Genomic DNA, 16,358 nt, shown 5'->3' with positions numbered 1-16,358 from the left:
GCAATTATTTAACATTATAATATTGATATTACTTAAAATAAATGTACACTTTAATATCAAATGATTTACGATCATCTTACATAACTCGACAATTATATAAAATGCACGTGTCGAGAGATTTAGGTAATTGAAATGAGTGCTTTTTTTCTCTTTTTGTAGAAAAATGTTAATTTTTGGACTATTTCTTGAACTATGTTGTCAGATATGGACTAATAGTACAAGGCTAACATAATTAAAGAGTAATTAATTGATCAAACCATTAATAATCATGCTAAATATGTGAATATTTATTAATAAAGAGATCAAAAATGCATTTTTTATTTAATTAAAGGACAAATGCACTCAGTTAAATATTACAAAACTATAATTAGATTTTTTTTCTAAAATTGAAGGGTCAAAAAATGTTTGTGAAGTTTTTTTATTAAAAAGTTTAAATTCAACAGTGAATATTGAGGTCATCATGCAGAACTCTGAATTGGCTAAAACCTTAACAATTGTGGCTCAAATTTTGCATCACCGAGTATCCTTAAGTCGGTGAGGGTTATATTAGTCAAAATACCCAAATATTGCATCACAAAGCGCCATTTGATCATTGATGATTACGTTAGTCAAATATTCAAATATTGGATCATCAAGTGGCACTTGATTGGCGATGATTACGTTAGTCAAATAATCAAATATTGCGTCACCAGATGTCATTTGATCAGAAGCGATTACAGTAATCAATACCTTCATTTATGAGTAAATAATTTTTTTGTATTTATTATCGACGATGATTACATTAATCAAATACCTCAGTCCGTGAGTAAATAATTTTTTTCCTTTATCATAATATGCTGAAACAAGTGATTTTTTTAATATTTTGGTAAATTCGATCCTTCACTTCACCTTTTAGTCAATTTTAGATATTTTCAAAAGAAAATATGAATTGCATGACATCACAGAATAAATAATATGTAAATGAATCGTTCCTCTTCAATGTGAAAAAGTATGTAATTGGAATTAAATTACAATAATATTTTTTATGTTTAATGAGTACGCGACAAATTAATTTTTTAACTGTCAACATTGATCATTCAAAAATTCCTTATCTTCTTCATTTGTGCATAATGTTTAAGTCATTTTTTTAATATTACGATATAAATATGACTTATAATAAATGTACGCTCCAATATCACACGATCTACGATCATCTTATATAACTCGATAATTATGTGCAATGCATGAGTCAAGATCACTCATCAATTGAAATTAGTGTTGTTGGTACATTTTGAATCTTTTGTAACTGTATTATTATATCAGATACGGAATGACAATATAAGCTTAATATAGCTAATGAGTAATTAAGTGATAAAAACTATATATTGATAATCATGTTAAATATATAAAATTCACAAATAAAGGAATAAAATTCATTTTTCATCTAATCAATGGTCAAATATACTTGGTCAATATTATAAAATTTAAATTTAATTTTTTCTAAAATTAAGGGATCAAAAAGTTCTATTATTTTTTTTTTATTAACTCTATATATCTTAAATGCTATAATGAAAATTGAGGTCATCATGCAAAAACTCTGGAATACGAAGTTGAACTAGCCTTGACAATTTTGACTCAAATGTTGCATCATGACCAAGCAACGCTTTGTTGGTGGCAATTATGTTAGCAAAATATCCAAAAATTGTATCACTAAGCAAAATATGGTCGGCGATCGTTACGTTAGTCAAATAGCAAATATTACATCATCAAGTGGTGTTTTGATAGACGACAATTACATAATTAGTTAAATACCCAAATATTACATCATCAAGTGGCGTTTGATCGACGATAATTATGCTAGTCAATTACCTCTATTTGTGAGTAAAAAAATATCATTCATTTTATTCCTTTAGTTAGTTTTAGATATTTCTAAAAGAAAACATGAAATTCGTGATATCAAACAATAAATTGTATATAAACGAGTTCCTTTCGATGTAAAAGGGTCTTTAATTCGAATTAAATAATTATATTAATATTTTTTTATGTTTAATGAGCAAGAAATAAATTGAATTTTTAAAGTCAACATTGTTCATTCAGAAAATCACTTATTGTTTTCATTCATGTATAATTTTTAGGTCATTTTTTTTTATCATTATACTATTGATATTACTTTACATAAGCATACGCTCTAAAATCAAGCTATCTGTGATCATCTTACATGACTCGACATTCACGTGCAGCGCACATACGAAAGACTTGTTAATTGAAGTTAGTGTTTTTAATCTTGTTTGTAGCAGAATATTATATAAGATATAAAACAGTGCAAGCTTAACATAACTAAAGAATATGATTAGGTGGTTGAATCATTAATAGTCATGCTAAATTTGTGAATATTCACAAATAAAGGAATCATAAGTGCATTTTTCATCTAATTAAAGGTCAAGTATACTTCGTCAAATATTACAAAACTAAAATTACAATTATTCTAAAATTAAGGGATCAAAAAAATGTTTTGTAGGGCAAAAATATCCCTTCAAACTCTTTTTTATACATCACTTTTTATATATTTAGGGGTCATTTGATAGGGTACATAAAAACAATGTTAAAGAGAGTGTATTAATAATGCTTGTATTAGTTATGCTTGCATTAATTGTACATAGATTATTTCTTATGCATTGTTTGATTTGGTATATTAAAAATAACATGGATTGCATAAAACTACTTATTTATAAAGATGTCATCCACAATTATGATGTAAAAAGAGTTTTGAGGGGTAATTGAGTCTTTAACCATGTTAATGCTTGCATCATATTCCTTTGCATTACTAATACCTAGAAAATTTATGGTATTAGCAATACACACTAGAGTGTATAACTAATGCACATAGCATAAAAAAGTTTACCAAACAAGATATTACTAATACACAGAGCTAATACATGCATTATTTTTGTTAATATACTCTACCAAGCGATCCCTTAAACTTTTGGAGGATATTTTTATAAACAAACAATTTATTCTTAGAAATTATGTCATTCATATTATTTGTCATACTACAAATCAAATATTCACTAAAAAATAACACTAAAACAATAAATCTAAACATAATTAATCCTGACATAACTAATCTTATCATTACTTGTCTTCAATCCAAACTACCTTTTAACTACGAATAGTCCAACAATATATATATATATATATATATATAACGTAACTTAACGTAACTTATTTTCATTACATGACATATGAGAAGATATTATTATAAACTTAATTTCTGGTATAATGTTATTTGTGTCAGAATCTAAGCTAATAATATTTTCAATTACTAAAAGTTTCTCCATTTGGGATATAATATACGACTTGTTTTATCTAACTATACTACACTTGTATTGCTCTCATAGAAGAGATTTGGTCTATTTAATTAACCTATCGGACTCTAAAAACTCAATACTGACTTCTTCCTAAGTAGCCTCACATTTTCTTTAAAGGAAATAAATTCAAAAAGAAGTTAGCTGATCTTTTACATTAAATAAAGAGATCTACGTGTGCACTTTAAGAATGAGATACTGTTGGGCGGGCCAAAATTGATTACTCTAGATTTACAAGTTTGGTTAACTATTACTCCATCCGTCCATCTTTATTTATGCAATATACTAAAACCTGATATTCAACAATACTTATTTAAATTATAAAATTAAGAAATAATTTTCTAAATTATCCTTATTATTAATTAGTAATCATTTTTCTATTACATTTTTCAAGATATTATATTTATTATATTCAAAGAATGATATGGTAAAATTATCCATCTATTTATAATTTCTTAAGAATTGTGCAAAGTCAATAGTGGACAAGTAAAGATGGACGGAGGGAATAATTAAGAAAAATTTCAAAAGAGTTGGCATTATAAGTTATTCAATTTAAGCTTAATTCATAGTCAATTTCTTAAACTTTGCTAGGATAATTCATTTAAACACTTAAATTAAATTTTATTTTAATTAAATATCTTGCTTCCTAATAAAGTATGCTTCAATTAGATTCTTTCAATTTAAATTCTGAACTCTTTTTTTTTTGTGTCTGTATTTTCATTCATTTATTATATGATTAAGTTAACTATATAAATTATGTCATCTTCTTTAATTATATGTATTCGTCTTAATAAATTGTAAAACCCCATAATTTTTAGTTTTTTTAAATTAAAGTTAATGCGTATAATTAAAGGATATGGTATATGATATTTAAATAACTCAAACTGCATAATTTAAGAGACTGATGTACTAAACCTTAGATATTATATTTTGGCCACGTACACCTGCACCGCCAATTATCCATAATTTTCTTTCGAGATATAAAAAAAAATAAAAAATAAAAAAGTAACCGACGTAGCCAAAAGAATTGACACGACGTCGTATGCTCGTGCACATAGGTGGATTTCATTTCCCATGCAATTTTTAAAATATATATATATTATTATCTTGCCTAACGCCTATATAAAGGTACCTCAAGACACCATACACGAATACACAACAAAAACACATCAATAAACAGAACACAAAAAACATTCTCTTCTAAACTCATAAATTGAAATATGAGTCCAAATGTATTTGATGTTGCAAACAATAAGGGTTTGGGCAAGGCAGCTAGTTTGTCTAGCCGTGCCTATGTGACATTTTTGGCAGGTAATGGTGACTACGTAAAAGGTGTTGTTGGTTTAGCTAAAGGGTTAAGAAAGGTGAAATCTGCTTACCCTCTTGTGGTGGCGGTGTTGCCTGACGTCCCAGACGAACACCGCCACATACTCATCAACCAGGGCTGTATAGTCCGGGAGATCCAACCCGTTTATCCTCCTGAGAATCAGACTCAGTTTGCTATGGCTTATTATATCATCAACTACTCTAAACTCCGCATATGGGAGGTACGTACGTATAAGCTAGATTTTGGATTTGAGTTTTAACTTTATTTTTTTCCACGTTAAATGTGATGTATATTGATAGGTGTACAAATTTTCGTTAAATGTGATGTATATTGATGGTGTACAAATTTTACCACCACATGTTAAGTGTGTACGTAATATGAGCGATGTACTCTTACTCCCTTAGGGTGTGTTCGGTATGGTGAAAGTTGATTCAGAAAATATTTTTCTAGGAAAATAAGTTTTTTTCAAATGGAGGAAAATGAAGGATAAAAAACTAGTTTCACAAATGACATTTTCACATTAATTGTGTTTTTCTCCGGCCTCCAACACACCGTTTCTTCAGTACCCCTCACCCCACCTCTATAGTATTTGTCTCTATAGTATTTGTCTAGATTATATGCTAATGTTTTTAATATAAATATTTTTCTTTACATACCAAAAAAAATTCAATTATTTTTCGAGAAAACATTTTCTTTTGTATTGAACACACAAAGGTCACACACTTTTTTGACCAATCTATTAATTATTATTTTTTTAAGAAAAAAGAGATTAAATTGGTGCAAACTAGTAATTATTCTTTTTTTAATTATTTTTTTTTGTGATGAGTAAATGCAGTTTGTGGAGTATAGGAAGATGATATACTTGGATGGAGATATTCAGGTGTTTGAGAACATAGACCATTTGTTTGACTTGCCAGATGGCTATTTCTATGCCGTGATGGACTGTTTCTGTGAGAAGACTTGGAGTCATAGCCCACAATACAAAATTGGGTATTGCCAACAGTGTCCAGAAAAAGTCCAGTGGCCTGAAGAAGAGTTGGGACCAAAGCCTCGTCTTTATTTCAATGCAGGCATGTTCTTATTTGAGCCAAGTCTCCCTACTTATGATGACCTTTTGAATACCCTTGAAGTAACCCCTCCTACTTCTTTTGCTGAACAGGTAAAAATAACATTAATCTTGCCTTTTTTGTTCTTCTAGGTTGATCTTTGTCCAATTAACTTATATGGGTTGTTGGGGGAAATTAACTTGTGCAGGACTTATTGAACATGTTCTTCAAGGACATTTACAAGCCAATTCCAAACAAGTACAACTTAGTTTTAGCCATGCTGTGGCGTCACCCAGAGAATGTAGAGGTTGACAAGGTGAAAGTTGTTCATTACTGTGCAGCAGGATCTAAACCATGGAGATACACAGGAGAGGAAGAGAACATGGACAGACAAGACATAAAGATGCTGGTCAAAAAATGGAGGGATATATACAATGATGAATCACTAGATTACAACAATATTAAGAATGTCAATACTACCAACAAGTTCATGCGTGGCGCTGTCCGTTACATAACTGCCCCATCTGCTGCTTAGCTTGGTGACAGAAGAACCAAAACTGATGTTTGATCTGTATGGGGTATTAAAGAAAGTTATAGTACTCTACTAAATTTATAGCAGAGAGATGGAGTTTATGTATTTACATATAGGAGAACGTGCTATTTTAAGTTCTCCTTGACAATTTATGTTTATTATTATTATGAAAATATATTGGGAGAATACATGAATGAAATATATGTATTATTAGTTTTGTTTTGTTAGTTTCTATATCAAAGTTCAATGTTAATATGTAGTTTCTCAGTAGTATAAGTTGATCTCCTCAAGAACCCAATATCGGATCACATATAGGAGAAAGCTAGCACAAATGGCTGCTGTGCCAAGAACAACTAGAATCCGAACCCACAAGTGAGATATAAATGCGTCAAGGACTATTGCATCCCACAACCAAAACCAGAAAACGGAGAAAGAGAATCCCAGTGCAGCACCCACGGTTACTTGGCTGATTGTGTGAAGAAGTTGTGAAACCCGTAGCCATGACTGCACAAACACAAGGAAAGAGCAGATCAATTTATGGCGACAACAGTTAAAATTTTGTGTAGATAATCAGTTGAAAGCAGGTACAAGCCGAACTGCTGCTCTGCAAGCATATGAAAATAATTTGACAAAAACCAACTATATGAAGGTCCAGTGGTACACTTACAAAGTAGGAGCCAATTGCAAAGATGAGTGCACTAATTACTGCAGTGATTCCGTTTAACCCAAAATATTCTACCACTGTGTCAAACAAAAAGAAAAGACTTATCAGAGGTTGGGCATGGAGAGTTTTAAATGCCATAGCTGCACACAGAAACTCAAGAAAATAATAAGTTGAAGAGTCATACAAAGGCGCACACTACCTGTGTCCTTTCTAGTAATCTTACTCATCAAATGAAAACAATATTGTTCTAAGGTGTATCTGAGGCAAAATCAATTCAATCTTAATCTATATCAGTCAAGAGCATTTGTGAAGATAAACGCTATTAGCAGACAGGTTATTCAAGTACAGAAGTTATCATAGGACATCATGATAACATTAATTGGAGAGCTGCTCGTAAAAGCACAATATTATCTCGACAAGCTAAAGTGTTGTCTTCAAGGTCATAAAGAGTTTTAAAGTTTTAAGTATATGCAACACAATCACATTACAACTATCACAGAAACGGAAGAAAGAGTGCAAATTCAGCAACGCATACCATCTTTTTAGGTGAGAACACGGAATAGAGAGCTGAAAAAGAGCCTAAAGATGGAAAGCCTATGCAGAACAAGGTGATAAAACATTCATATATAAAGAAGTAACAAGGTAACAGCAAAATTCCTAATGAACGCATTTTATCGTTTTATCTGAATTGCACGTAGCCTCTTTATATCATAACCGGAGGGACAAGGCCATTTTACTTCTTGTAGTATTAACTCTTCTTACGTAAAATGCATATTGACAGATTTAGAGTTTAATGGATGAAGAATATCCAAAAAAAATATTTTTTCTCCATCTGAGCAATTAGCTAAGAAAATTACTTGAGACAATACAGAACGTCACTGTATAAAACATTGACTGTGCATGAGAAGATGGCATTCCAGGGTCTGATCTTATCGTAGGAACAGGTCGCTCTTGGTTTAGTATTCTCTTCAATACAACCGAGAGTCCAGAATTCAGAACAGAACCAGAAGCAGCCCAAAGAGCTTCTGCATCATGCCTCCAAAGGAAGATCATACCAAAAAGTGCAGCCACCAGCCACTTACTCTGCATTTTAGTAACTAACAAATTAGAAATCTTTACAAGATATTTCTCCAAAGCCAAAATTTTGAGGAAATTTGAGAGATGGATACAACCAGTTACATTACTGCAAAGAAATTAGATCAAGTAAAGTTACCAAAAAGCAATCCAAAATTTTCCAGTCAAGCAAGCAGGTCTGTTGCACCAATCTGATCATGGTGATGAAATGTATCTTTAATTTATAGTGATGTCAAAAAGCATGGTGAATCAAACGACAGTTAAATTTGGAAGTCTCCAGGTAAGTTGCATAACATCGCTAAAGAAAAGCTCAGATCTTTATGAGAGGTATTCTTTCATTAAACAAAAATAGAGGGTAAGAGAATATACATAGCACCCAAGACGACCTTCAAAAATAGTAGATCAACATTAGCAGAAAAAAATGTGTGAGCTTCTAGGATCAAAAGCCAACCTAACACCAAAACTGGTAAACCAGCTGCAGTCTACTTCCAAAGATGAAGACAGAAGCAAATTAAAGATCCTTAATATCCTGTTATTCGCAACAATCTATACATTCCAAAATTTTCAATTTCACTTGTTCTGGAACTTAAAACCTAGCTCATCTTGAGAATCAGGGGCTAGCAATAAAATGAACAACAGTACGGCTGCAAATGTAGGATTATCAGGTTAATTTGAAAGGTCTTCAAAAACTATAGACCCCAGGATGGTACAGGACAACACCAAGTTAACATGCTTAAGACTAAAGGTCTTTTGAATTGAAGAACTCCAAGATAGTAAAGCGAAACACGGAGCAAGTATGCTTCATATAGCCTCAAATTCTTAGCATTGCCGTAGCCTACCACTAGCAATTTCAGCTTGAACTTTGGTGATAAGCAGAAAAGGCCGAATAAGTTGACAATTTACTTACGTAACACTTCAACTCTTTTATAGGTCTAATCAACAGTATCACTTAGCAAATTAGCCTTGTATTAGAAACATTTAATTCATCAATTGTGAGCTTCAAAGGATTTGAAAATTTTCATGGGGTTGGGGTAAGGGTGCTTATATAAGTTTGACACCAACACAAGGAATGAAAATTTAGGACTGGCCCCTGTGGCAAACAAGACGAGGGAAGGGAGGCTGAGATGGTTTGGACATGTGCGAAGGAGGTGCGTTGACGTCCCAGTGAGGAGGTGTGAGAGGATGGTTGTAGGGGGGAATCGGAGGGATAGAGGTAGGCCGAAGAAGTATTGGGGAGAAGTGATTAGACAGGATTCGGCGCAACTCCATATTACTGAGGACTTGGCCCTAGATAGAAAGGAGTGGAGGACGCGTATTAGGATAGAAGGTTAGTAGGGGGAGGGAAGTAGTGGAGGATCAGCGTGTTGTGTTGTATATTGTGTCTCTATTATCACTCTTTTTTGTTGTTAGTTGTTTCTTCATTGTAGACAATTCTATTAATCGCTATGCTGTCTTGTTTCTTATTCTATTACTTGGGTTTGAGGCACTTGAGCCGAGGGTCTTTTGAAAACAGTCTCTCTACCTCTTCGAGGTAGTGGTAAGATATGCGTACACTCTACCCTCTTCAGACCCAACTTAGTGGGATTCCACTGGTATGTTGTTGTTGTTGTTTCTTCTTCTTCTTCTTCTAGCTAAGAACCACGATCAAGGGTGTAACCTAGTGGTCAATCAAGTGGTTGAGAGTCATGAGGTCTTGGGTTCAAATCCTAGCACAGACAAAAATATTAGGTGATTCTCCCAACTATCCTAGCTTTAGTGGTCAAAGTTACCTGTTACTGGTGGGAGGGGGCATGTATCCAATGGAATTAATCATGGTACTTGAAAGCTGGCTCGGACACAACATTCATAAAAAATAAAAACCTAGGTAAGAACCAAAATTTCCGTCTTGTCAGATGAAAATTAACATGTAAGCAAAAAACAAATGAAGAAACTGTATAAAGAAGTTAAACGAACCAAGCTATTGAGAGTGGCATTGAGTCCAGCAGAAGCAGAAGTGGAGGACCCATCAACGAAAGTTTCTTCTTTTTCAAAACAGACACCTACCGCCTCATCTCGTGCAGTGGTTCGAATTCTAGCAATACTTAATGGAGATTCCATTAATGGGTGTCTTGTATACCGGGAGAAGGAAGCGAATTTCCGACAGAAATCCAATTTGGAATTGGAAAATTTTGGAAAACGAAGAAAGGGGGAATTAACAAGGGCAGTTGCAGTAGACATTTTGAGAATTCTTCTCTAGTTCAAACCAAAAGCCCCAAAGGCAGAAATGTAATGTAACAGGAAACAGCAAGAAAATTTTGAGAATTTTTAAGGTTACTAATAGTTGTTTGATACTACAAGAAAACTCAAATAACTAATAAGTGGCAATGGTTAGTTCCTCAAAAAAATGGAAACCATTTTGTTAGATGTGGTAGATTATTTTTTTTGTTTGATACTAGTATCCACTAATTTTTAAAATTTTATAAGACATACTTAAGAAAAAAAAAATTGAATTTGAAATTTTTAATCAAGAGTCCAGGTACTTATTTATCTCGCCATAATTTTGTTGATGATAGTGGCACTATTTTAGACTTGGGCATAACACTCGTGAATAAAGGCACTTTAGAAATTTAATTACCTCAAACTGATTTGAGAAATTTAATTTTAACACAATATATGTCTTACCTTCGCAATATAGGCACTTGTCATCAGAAAAAAATAAATCAATTATGCACCTATCAACTCATTGCCGAATTCAGTTTTGTATCTTTAATCTTGTCATGACTAAAATTTGATTATGCACCTATCTTGAACTTTTAATTCTGTTTGTCCGCAAGATTTACTTTTGGCCTTGAATGTATGCCCGTGGGACAAGTTAGGTAAAAAGTTCAAAATCAATCATTTCCAAGGTCATTGGGTGCAATTTCCTGCCAATATTCACTTGTAGAATTGTTATCAAACACTTCCAGAATCCTTCAATTTCAGTTAGTACTTTCTCACTATATAAAGAATCAGTTTTTCTCAAGAACCCAGTATCGGATCACATATAGGAGAAAGCTAACACAAATGGTTGCCGTGCCAAGAACAACAAGAATCCTAAACCACAAGAGGGATATAAATGCATCAAGGACTATTGCATCCCACAACCAAAACCAGAAAACCGAGAAAGAGCATCCCAGTGCAGCACCTACGGCTACTTGGCTGGTCGTGTGGAGTTGTTGCGAAACCCGTAGCCATGACTGCATAAGGAAAGAGCGGATCAATTTATGGTTACAACAGTTACAACTAAACCAAGGTCTTGTGCAGAAACCGGTTGAAATAAAGGTAGAAGCCAAATTGCTGACAAGTGAGGCTTGCCTAAGTGGTTGAGCACCACCCCCGTCAACCAGTAGGTTGAGGGTTTGAGTTATACTAGGTGGTAAATGGGAACACTATTGATCCTCCTGGAGGGTGGGAGTGGGAAATAAACCAAACTGCTATTATGCAGGCTGTCTACTTACCAAGTAGGAGCCAACTGCAAAGATAAGCGCGCCAATGACTGCAGTGATTCCGTTTAACCCGAAATATTCTACCACTGTATCAAAAGAAAAAGGACAATATGGTATTAGACGTTGGTATGGAGAGTATTTAATGATATAGCTGCACATAAAAATTCAAGAAGCGAGAAAAGGAAAATTGAAATGTCAAACAAGGCGCAAGCTTGCTGTCCTTTCTAGTTATCTTATTCATCAAATAACCATATGGCTATAAGGTATATTTGAGGCAAAATCAATTGAATCTGAACCAATACCAACCAGAGCACTAGTGCAGATGCAAAATTGTAGCAGACGGGTTATTCAAGTACACAAGTTACCATATGACATCATGACAACATTAATTTGAAGAGCTGCTTGTACAGGCACAACAATATTATCTGGACATGCTAAAGCACCGCTTTCAATTGTCATTAAGAGATCATAAAGTTTAGGTACGTGCAATTCAATCACATACAGCTATCACACAAGGGGAAGAGAGAGTGCATATTCAGCACAAAATTTCACTTCTCCATGCCCGATTAGGGATTAGAATCTGCTGTGTTAAAACTTGTGGACAGCCTGGAAATGTTAGCACTATACTCACATAAATCACTAACACAAACTGTTCTTTGTCATATACTTTCTATACCCACATCAAACATTCAGGACGGCTAATGACTTTTCTTTGGCTGGTGCATTTCCTACACTCTTTACAACAGTAGTTTATTACTAGAGGAACTTTAAGCATGAATGTAGATTGATAACAGATGAAGCAGAATTTGAACACTACTTTGTTGTAGCTTAATTCTTTGGGCTCAAGTATTGATAACTATTGCAAGAAAAAATATCGAATTTACAAGGGATATGTTCTAGAGAACCCATGAAGGTTGAACAGTTCTCAGTTACATCTAACTATTGCCCTAAAACCTTGGTGTGAGAATCTATAACGGTGCATGAGTGACTCTCTAGAAGCCATTCATTTGCATCCTATTATATCTATGATCAGAGGAGAGAAGTTGTACAGATCATTTAATTGATTGCTTAAAACCTTGTATGAAGTTCTAAATCTAATAGGGAATAAGCAATAGTCCGGTGAAAAAACTCGCAGCAATTCAATGAAGAAAGGGGAACATATACTAGGAGAAGAAAGAGACTGAAAATAGAAAGCATAAGTAGAACAAGGTAATGGGAAACTTACAACAAAAAAGAGGGACAAGGTAACAACAAAAATCCTCATGAACCTATTTTGTAAGTTTATCTGCAATGCATGCACGCCTCTTTCGTTATTAAAAGGATAAGGCCAGTTTGGTTCATGAAAATTTACTCTTGAGCAAATGCACAAGGATGAATAATTATCTAAACCAAGCATATTTTCTTCATCTGATTGACTGAGAATATTACTTGAGACAATACAGAACATCACTATATAGAAAATTGACTGCGCATGAGAAGATGGCATTCCCGGGTCTGATCTTATCGTAGAAACAGGTCGCTCCTGGTTTAGTATTCTCTTCAGCACAGTTGAGAGCCCAGCATTCAGAATAGAACCAGAAACTGCCCAAAGTGCTCCTGCGTCATGCCTCCAAAGGAAGATTATACCAAAAACTGCAGCCACCAGCCACTTACTCTGCATTTTGAGGTAATTAAGAATTCAGAAATCTTTACAAGATTTTTCTCCCCGTGCAGGTGTACATGGCCAAAATATTATATCTAAGGTTTAGTCCTACATGGTCAGTCTCTTAAATTTATCAGGATATGTTATTTCGATATTTAAATTAAGTTATGTATTAATTGAACACCTCAACTCCAATTAAAGTGTTCTAATTTAATACTTTAAGGGGTCGTTTGGTAGAGTGTATATAAATAATGCTAAATAGAGTGTATTAGTAATGCTTGTATTAGAGTGTAAGCAGAAACTTGAGAGATGGATATTTTTTTTTGGTCAATTGAGAGATGGGTATAACCAGTTACATTCGTGCAGAGAAATAAGATCAAGTAATGACCATAAAGAGTTTCAAAATTATCAGGTCAAGCAAGCAGGTACGCTGCACCAATCTGATCTATCTGAGCCTTAATTTATAGTGCGATGCCAAAAGCATGATGATTTGAATGATAAGAGTTAAATTTGAAAGTCTCTGGATGAGGGCCTTTTCATTTTGAAAAGTAAAAGTCTCTGGATGAGTTATACAACATCGTTACAGAAAAGATCAGATCTTTATGGAAGGTATACTTTCATTAAACACTAGAGTTTCAGAATTTTTATTTTCTTTTGGTTTCCCATCCAGGGTACCCATATTGGAGCCAGTGGAGAAGCTAGCAATTTTGCTAAGGGTGTTCAAAACTTTAGCATGTATCTCTAAAAAGTTTTTTTTAACCTATATATACATAATTATTTTCTGTATGCACAATATAGTTTTTCAACAAAGGGTGTTCGAGTGACCACCCTTGGGTCAATGTAGCTACGCCACTGATTGGAGCCCGACTAATCCGGATTCGTGTTGCATAGGGCCCCTTCGGGGCAAAGCGCTCCCTACCAAGTGTTTCAGAAAATATAGATAGATCCTCAGGGGGGGAAAACGTAGCATCCAGGATGACATGATGCAGCACAAAAAATGTGTGACCTTCTAGGAACCAAAACCAATCTAACACCAAAAATGGTAAACCAGTTGCAGTCTACTCCTCTCCTTTGAGTGCTGACAGATGCCAATCAAAAAGCTTCACGATTTCATGTTACTGTCATGCCATTTAGTTGGAACAACTATGAAGATTAGATTTTCAAAATCTGATAAAATTTCATGACCAAGCAGATAAATTTTGTAAAATCTATGGCCAAAAGCTAGCTAAGACTTCAATTACACAGAGAAAATTCAGGGGGCTGGCAAAGAACAAAGCTAATAGGAATTGCCTAGAACCTGATATCCAGTGAAAATGCCAAGCTATAGTAAAGGAGAAATCTTTCCTCCTCTCTTTCACTTTTCTTGTCAAAATTAATTACTCCCTCTATTCCATATTCACTGACTAAGAAAAAAAGTACACGACATAAATTGAACACTACTTTTACATTTTTGACTTTTTGGTTATTCGCAAACTACTCTTCAAAATATAAATAAAATCGAAGTAAAATCATAAATATGACCAATTAACTCTCTTGAAAATATCACATAGAAAATGTAAATGAGGGGTAAAACTTGGAAGAAATTTCCAACAAATCTATTCAACTTTGAACCATTCAATTTTGAACATTGAAAAACGCCCAACAATTAACAAGTTAATATGGAATAGAGGGAGTAACATGTAAGCAGAAAAGAAATAAAGAAAGGGTACAAGAAGTTAAAATGAATGGTGAAAATTAACGAACCAGTCTATTGAGAGTGGCGTTGAGTCCAGCAGAAGCAGACTTTGAGAAGCCATGAATGAGAGCTTCTTGTTCAAAAGCTCCAAGTTCTACAGTAACACCCTCACCAGCCATATTGGGAGATGGGTATCTTCTATTCCGGGATTAGGAAGAGAATTTCCACCTCAATCGAAAATGGTTTGGGTTTTGGAAAGTGGAGAAATAACAAGAGTTTGAAGCCAAAGAGCCCCCCCCCCCCCCCCCCCCCGCCCCCAAATGTTAATAGTAACTCAAAAGTTAATAGTTAAAATCATCCTAACTTGCCACACTTTATCAATTTTTTAAAATCATGGCTTATTAGAGGGCAGGTAATTCCAAAAATTCATGTTTAAGGGGCTTCTCGGGATAAATAGTTTCAAGAATTTTTGTTTGAGAGGGTAATTAAGACTTCTCATAGTTTAGGTGTGCATTTGATAAAGTGTATCAAGTTTAAGGGTGATTTTAACTATTAACTCAAAAAAAATGGAAGGTAATTTTTGTTGGATGTGGTAGAGGTGGGCTCTAATAAAAAATTTACCTAATTACACTCCTTTATTTACCATATTTTCCATTATTCCTATCCATTTCAAAACATTTCAAAAATTCTTTCTTTCCATCCGCATACATTAATTTTGATTCATAAATTATCTTTATGTTCAATGTATCAAGCTTTAAATGTTGTCTGCTGATACATAAAATCATAATTAATGTATCCAGATTACTAAATTAATTTATCCGAATTACCATATTTTTAAGGGATTTTTGTAAATTGAAAAAGGGTAGAAAAATGGTAATTAGCCCTCTACACTATGTGATTCCTAGAAGATCTTCTAATTTTAGACTTGTCGCACTCATAGTGATTTGAGTAGGTTTCATTGCTACGCTTCTTTCATCTATCACTTAATTTTTAAGGAAAACTAAGCTCATATCCATAAAAGTAAAATAATGGAATAATTACGCCACAGGACCATTCGCTAAAAGTAATTACCAAAAAAATGGTCATTCGCATATAGGCATGTATAGTCAGTATATATTTCAGTATAGTCAAGTTATATTCAGTTTTTGAGTATATCATAATGTATATTCAGTGTATAGCTCATGTATAAGTAATCTATATTGTATAGTCAATGTATACTTTCTATGACTTTTGGCAAATTATATTGTATAGTCATTGTATATTTTCTATGATTTTGACTATTTTTTATGTAAATAAAACATGGTTATATTTTTTGTAAACTAATTAGTTTATTGTATATATTTAAAATTGTCCCTAAAATAATTACACATAAATATTTCTTTACAATTCATATCCCAAAGCATGCGACTCGCGATCAAGATACTATCGCAGTATCAATATATTGATATGGTATCATTGAGGTTTGCTTTAGTCCAAATGATACCACCACAGTATGTTCATATACTGTTATGGTATCATTGATGTCTATTTCAATCCTTCAGCGACATTTCCATGATACCATCATATACAGACATGGTATCATTAAGGATT

General features: G+C 33.4%; 2 protein-coding genes across 4 annotated transcripts; one reads left to right on the top strand and one right to left on the bottom strand.

The window, feature by feature from the left end:
* Positions 1-4,510: 4,510 nt before the first annotated feature.
* Positions 4,511-6,476, top strand: LOC129872959 (galactinol synthase 2-like). Its single transcript, XM_055947917.1, has 3 exons — positions 4,511-4,891; positions 5,507-5,830; positions 5,926-6,476. Exons 1-3 carry the CDS (start codon positions 4,565-4,567, stop codon positions 6,250-6,252), a joined length of 978 nt encoding a protein of 325 aa, XP_055803892.1. The 5' UTR covers positions 4,511-4,564; the 3' UTR covers positions 6,253-6,476.
* On the bottom strand, positions 6,440-15,055 carry LOC129872960 (lipid phosphate phosphatase epsilon 1, chloroplastic-like). 3 transcript variants are annotated; one of them, XM_055947919.1, is made up of 4 exons: positions 14,837-15,055; positions 7,771-7,996; positions 6,917-6,990; positions 6,440-6,753 (listed from the first exon to the last, which is right to left on the bottom strand). In XM_055947919.1, the coding sequence occupies exons 1-4, from the start codon at positions 14,945-14,947 to the stop codon at positions 6,514-6,516; spliced, it is 651 nt and encodes a 216-aa protein (XP_055803894.1). In that variant the 5' UTR covers positions 14,948-15,055; the 3' UTR covers positions 6,440-6,513. The 3 variants fall into 3 exon arrangements, with proteins under 3 accessions (XP_055803894.1, XP_055803893.1, XP_055803895.1); XM_055947918.1 differs by lacking the exon at positions 14,837-15,055 and adding an exon at positions 9,941-10,374; XM_055947920.1 differs by lacking the exons at positions 6,440-6,753; positions 6,917-6,990; positions 7,771-7,996 and adding exons at positions 10,877-11,202; positions 11,464-11,537; positions 12,880-13,105 and having other exon boundaries at positions 14,837-15,038.
* Positions 15,056-16,358: the final 1,303 nt, after the last annotated feature.

The sequence above is a fragment of the Solanum dulcamara genome, chromosome 11 (assembly GCF_947179165.1).
Source record: "Solanum dulcamara chromosome 11, daSolDulc1.2, whole genome shotgun sequence".
Classification (NCBI taxonomy): domain Eukaryota; kingdom Viridiplantae; phylum Streptophyta; class Magnoliopsida; order Solanales; family Solanaceae; genus Solanum; species Solanum dulcamara.
Note: the sequence above shows the minus strand (reverse complement) of the source record. Positions and strands in the feature narration are given on the sequence as shown.